Source organism: Periophthalmus magnuspinnatus, chromosome 12, assembly GCF_009829125.3.
Source record: "Periophthalmus magnuspinnatus isolate fPerMag1 chromosome 12, fPerMag1.2.pri, whole genome shotgun sequence".
Taxonomy (NCBI): domain Eukaryota; kingdom Metazoa; phylum Chordata; class Actinopteri; order Gobiiformes; family Gobiidae; genus Periophthalmus; species Periophthalmus magnuspinnatus.
The window spans coordinates 1501501-1507500 of NC_047137.1; the positions used below are offsets into that span (position 1 = coordinate 1501501).

The 6000-nt window shown below is 44.0% G+C and overlaps 1 protein-coding gene across 1 annotated transcript in view; it reads right to left on the minus strand.

Moving 5' to 3' along the window:
• Nucleotides 1–6000, minus strand: part of cmah (cytidine monophospho-N-acetylneuraminic acid hydroxylase) — a 36268-nt gene that overhangs the window by 6665 nt on the left and 23603 nt on the right. Inside the window, exons 6-9 of the mRNA XM_055225765.1 lie at nucleotides 5382–5452; nucleotides 4882–4959; nucleotides 2593–2730; nucleotides 1724–1859 (exon numbers count right to left, since the gene is read on the minus strand). Of these exons, the coding sequence (XP_055081740.1) occupies nucleotides 1724–1859; nucleotides 2593–2730; nucleotides 4882–4959; nucleotides 5382–5452 (423 nt within the window). The remainder of the gene's footprint in view (nucleotides 1–1723; nucleotides 1860–2592; nucleotides 2731–4881; nucleotides 4960–5381; nucleotides 5453–6000) is intronic.

The window sequence follows — 6000 nt, forward strand, 5'->3', positions numbered from 1 at the left end:
AGCTCGGTCACACGGGAGGAGTTCGGAGTAGAGCCGCTGCTCCTACACGTTGAGAGGAACCAGTTGAGGTGGCTCGGGCATCTGCTCAGGATGCCTCCTGGACACCTCCCTAGGGAGGTGTTCTGGGCATGTCCCACCGGGAGGAGGCCCCGGGGAAGACCCAGGACACGCTGGAGGGACTATGTCTCTCGGCTGGCCTGGGAGCGCCTTGGGGTCCCACCGGAGGAGCTGGAGGACGTGTCCGGGGTGAGGGAAGTCTGGGAGTCCCTGCTTAGACTGCTGCCCCCGCGACCCGGCTCCGGATAAGCGGAAGAAAATGGATGGATGGATGGATGCCTGCAGGGAGAGGGAGAGGCGGCAAGCTGGTATGGGCTTGCTTATTTCCCCACAGCTCAGCCACGTGTTGGAGTTCATCCCGGTAAACGAGAGAGTTGTGTCCCTGCGCCTTTGGGTCGAGGAAAGGTCTCTCACTGTTGTGCCGGCCTAGGAGCCGAACAGGACTCACAGAGAACTGAATTTGTGCTTCTCATTATTATTTTCAGCTCTATACTTCTAATGCAACTAAGCAATTATTTAATTAGGTTTTATTTCTATTTCTTATCTATTCTGCATGAACCAGCCAATAACAACAAGCCAATGACTCCAATCTACATGTAACGTAACAAAAGAAGGCTCTGTTAGGACTGAGTTGACAAATTCAGTCATGTCAGGGGGGTTTTCAACTCACACCTCTGGGAGAGCGTCTGGAGAGGCTGGAGACATGGATTTTGAATCGGCCATGTTCTCCGCCTCTATTGTCGATGCAGGCGCTCGTAGCTATGGTTGTAAGGTCTGCGGTCCTTGTTGCGGCGGCAACCCCCGAGCTCATTGGTGGACACTGGAAGTAAGGGATGCCAGGCTGAAGAAGGAGTCCTATTGAGCCTTGTTGACTTGTGGGACTCCTGAGGCAGCTGACGAGTACCGGCGGGCCAATCCTGCCGTGGCTCATGCCAACTGGGAATGTTGTCAGATGATGGTCAGGCTGAGGTCACCAAGCTCCTCGGTCGCAAGGTGCCGGGGTGGATAAGATCCGTCCCGAGTACCTTACGTCCTTGGATGTTGTGGGAGTGTCTTGGCCATTTCTGCAACATCGTGTGGTGGTCAGGGACAGTACCGCTGGACTGGCAGACTTGGGTGGTGGTCCCTCTGTTTAAGAAGGGGGAATAAGGTGTGTTCCAGTTAGGGGAGTCACAATCCTCAGTCTCTGTATGACTAGGGCAAGAGCTGTGTCTACACTGTCATGGATACAAGCGGCCGAAATGGGTTTCCTCCACAGGGTGGCTGGGAGCTCCCTTAGAGATAGGGTGAGGAGCTCGGTCACACCCAGGATATGCTGGAGGGACTATGTCTCTTGGCTGCCTTGGGGTCCCACTAGAAAAGCTGGAGGATGTGTTTGGGGTGAGGGAAGCCTGGGAGTCCCTTCTGAGACTGCTGCCCCCGTGACCTGGCCCCGGATAAGCAGGAGAAAATCCCATGTGCAATAAGATGTGTTGTGCATGTTGTTATTGCACAACAACATGCACAACATGTTGTTGTGCAATAAGCCTTTTTACTCAAACCAATTAAGAGTGATTGGAAATGTATAACCTGAGCAGTATTTCCCAAAGCTATCTATGAAGACATTATGAAACTCCACATGAAAAGTTTGGTCTGGGAACATTCTGGCTGTGTCACAGAGCTTTACCTATCAGAGGGATGGGCCTCCACAAAGTATCCAGCAAAGGGGCAGTAGACTCTGGGCTGCAGAGCTTTCACCAGGGACGCCTTGTAGTTCAACAGCTTCTTTCGTTCTTTCTTCACAAACTCACCCTTCCACGAGTCTGCGGACAGCTTGTTACTTAATCTGCGTTTAAATTTAGACACTGGTAGATTAAAAAGTGAGTTTCTTTATTTTAAGAGATTATTTTTCCAGACCAAGGTTTAGTTTGTTTTCATACCTCACAGTTTTGATTGCTCACTAGCGGGATGGCTTTCAGTACAAAAATAAAAAATAAAGAAACAAAGAAACTTGGGAAAGAAACAGCAAAGCAACAAAATACAAAGCAGAACACGATAAACTCAAATTGGCCACTTCTGACCACTGCAAAAAGGACAACGATATTATGGACTCAGACAGAGAAAACATCACTGGGACAGAAGACCATCGCTGCTGGTTAAGGAGGCAATCGAAATACTTAAATGTGCTCATGGGACTTTAAGCTGGGATGACGGGGCCTTTTTACTCTCACAACCTGGGATACTGTCCAGAAGAAGTGGGACTGCAGATGGCGCCAAACCCTATTTAAATCAGCTGAGCAGACATGTCACAGCAAGATTACCATTCTGACAAAGAACATTAGTGAGGTATGAAAACAAATTAAATCTTGGTCTGGAAAAAGAAAGTATTAAAATAAATTAATGGAAGACCAGATGAACCTCATTGGACTATGGGTCCCTTTATGCCTGCATTGTCAAACAGGGCTGTGTATATTATTACAAATTAGATATTTCAACAATAGCTTCACAGGTGGTAGCTTTAAACCTTAATCAAGGAACATTAAATAATGTTCTAACCTGTGTATTTTCCTCCATAGAAAGTCATGGGGAACCCCGACGCTCCCCCAGCAAAGTCACTCATCATTAAGGCCACATTCTGAGGAAGCCTGCCTCCATTTGGCCTAGTGCAGTCCACTGTATTCAAGATCATATGACCTGCAATACAAAGACGCAGTCTATGAACAGGTTAAGCATTCTGCCACAGTAACATAGGGAGGACATGCACACTCCACTCACAGAGATCAGGAGTCTAACCCACAACCTCCTGGTGAGAGGGAGGAGACAGTATAACCACTCTGCCACACTAACACAGGAAGTACATTCACCTCTCTGTCTCACCAACTTCTGAAACTACAGTTAAACATAGGCAGCTGTAAGTGGAAAAACGACCTAACAGACCTAACGACCTAACAGCAGACGTACATGACCTGTCTGCAGGGAACAGACGGGAGAGGCATGCTGCACTTCATTTGATTTTTTAAGCATATTTTTTTTTTAACTTTGTGCATGCCCTTATTTGTATTTATATTTATTCAGTGTGTTTATGTTGCACTTTTTCACCGAAGCAAGTTCCTAGTTTGTGAACTGTGTTCACAGACTATGGCAATAAAAGTCTTCTGATTCTGATCTGATGAGGTGAAGCTATATAAAGTCAAGCAAGAAGATGTTAGCAGCTAGCCAGAGTGAGTGCACAACCTTGTTCAATTTCTCCTTCTCTCTTTTCTAGCCAGTGTGAGTGCACAACCTCATCCATTTTTCCTTCCCTCTATTACTACTCCTTGGATTCATACTGGATTCATATCTAGCTAGGTTTAAGTCTTGAGCAGTTTTAAACATTTTCTTCGTGTGGCGTAAATGTTCATCTTTTGGAGCAATGTTTGCTCCAAAAGAACTCCTCAACCAAATGGTTAGGGCCTCAGCATGAACGTGCGAGGAGGGGAGTCAGCGACACTCTTAATCTTTTGACATCTCCAACAGTTTTTCATCACTAAAACGTTATCAGTTACATTTTAAATGAAATTTTGGCAATGCTCATGGTGATGTTTCAACAAAAGATGGCTTTGTAGCACTGCCTTCAAATTTTATAAAAGAAAAAATATATATATTCATAAAGTCAAATCTATTTGTCGTGGACTTGTGAAAGAATTTACAGAGAGGCTCTTTATGGGGCTCTTCCCCATCATTCTAACTTTTATCGTTTAGGCATAAAAAGTGAAAAAAAAAAAAAAGATTATTATTAGGACCCGAGCATGAATGTGCTAGTAGGGCAATGCAGCACTCATGTAAAGCACTCAAATAAAACATAGCCATGTCAGGATATTTAAAAAATTATATTATGGCCCTGCCCTAAACCCTACATGAAGTCGGCCATATTGGATCAAACCCGGTATTTACAAACTTACTCATCATAATCTTTTGACATCCCCTCTAATAGTTTTCATTAAAAACACTTCACACTTGGCCAAACTACACAAAACCCATGTTTTGGTGGCAAGTTTGGTGGCAAGTTTGGTGTTGACAGGTCTGATTTGTTAAAAGCCATTAAAAACACAGAAAATGATGGGGGGGAACCTTAGTATTTAAGCAGCAGCAGCCGCTTTTGTAGTGTCAATACCATCAATATCAGCAGCACCATCAACAACTGAAATTAAAATTACAATCATAATCAAGGGAGAAGAGAGAGGGAAACTGCTATGGATAATAACTATTGCAGAAGAAAAAAAAAAGGAAGGGGAGTAATGTGTAGAGGTGATACATCTGACTATAGTATTGATAATTATTATTTGAAGTTAAAGTATGAGAGAAAAAACATTCCACATTTCGATGAAGTAGGGTTGATTGTTGTTCTTTATTGCAGTTGTTCTTTCTATGGAGATGTGTTCAAAAGTTTTTAAAAGAATTTACATGGGTCTCAAGGTGTGGTAATAATGAGTTCTTAATGAAGCAGCCATTTTGAAAGCATAAAAATTCCTGTAACTTTTGCAAACATAGTTGGATTCGGACAAACCCAGTGTAGCATCTGTGCATTTTGACAAGCTAGACAAAATGATGCATGGATTCAAATACTATCTTTAAAAATGGCTCCCCAACACCCCATGCAAAGTTACAATGAGTTGTAAACATTTATCTCCAACATGACACTGGAAATATTAAATCATTAAAATGTCAAACTAAGGTTAATATGCAGCTCTTCCAATGCGGCCTGCTCTTCCTAGGTTGCAAGGGTTGCGAGGGCCCTTTATCGCTGCTTGCAGTTTTAATTATATATGATTTTAGCAGTATAAACGTTTAGAGTGCTGCATTTACCTTTGTACTGGACAATGATGCACGTGTCCATCTCAGGGTGAACTCCATCCATCAAAATCATGAAACGCAAATGTTCGTCTACCTACAGTACATCACACAGACAAGGTAAGTCTTAACTTTTCATTTTTTACTAACATTAAAGGAGCACTATGTAACTTTTTCTAGTGGAGGAAAAAGCCACCTTCTGGTCTCCATAGAAATATTATTGCTTTGCCTGGAATATTTAACAGGATGACATTAAACTTATACATCTTGCATTTATTCAGTTAAATTACACGTGTTTTATTGGTCAAAAATACCTTGAAAAACATTCTTACTTTAAGCTGGTCGCCTCTCCACAGATTTCACCTGTAACTTTACCTGCTTATTTCCATAGAGATAGATCTGTTTAATGCCTTTCTGTGGAACAATCCAGGCAAGGCATTAACATCATCGGAGACAAGCAGGAAGTGACTCGTCCACCAGAAATGTTACATAGTGCACCTTTAAAATAAATCAACTTACATTTTGCCAGATACCGAAAGGAACCACGTTGATGTTGGTCAGTTTCACTTGACTTTGCTTCAAATACCTGCAACAGAGTTTGGCAGAGTTATAGCTTTACCTGAGACACTTTATGATCAATATTACACAAATACACGCAATTTGAACTCTTGTAGATGTTAATTTTTTGCAGTGTTCCTAAAAGAAAGGTGCTCAAACTCCACACAGACTAGCCCCATGATCTGGGAATCGAACCTGGGACCTACTTGCTGTGAGGAGATTGTTCTGAGCCAATGTGTCTCTTGCTCTTACTAAACTGGGACTTACCCTCGCTCTCCTCTTTAGTCCTTCAGAGCCCCCCTTCTCCCCCTCACTCTCCCCTGTAGTCCACCAGACCCCCTTCTCCCCCTCACTCTCCCTTGTAGATCTCCAGACCCCCCTTCTCTCCTTCATTCTCTCTTGTAGTCCTCCAGACCCCCTTCTCCCCCTCACTCTCCCCTGTAGATCTCCAGACCCCCCTTCTCTCCCTCACTCTCCCCTGTAGTCCTCCAGACCCCCCTTCTCTCCCTCACTTTCTCCTTTAGTCCTCCAGACCCCCCCTTCTTCCCCTCACTTTCCCCTGTAGTCCTCCAGACC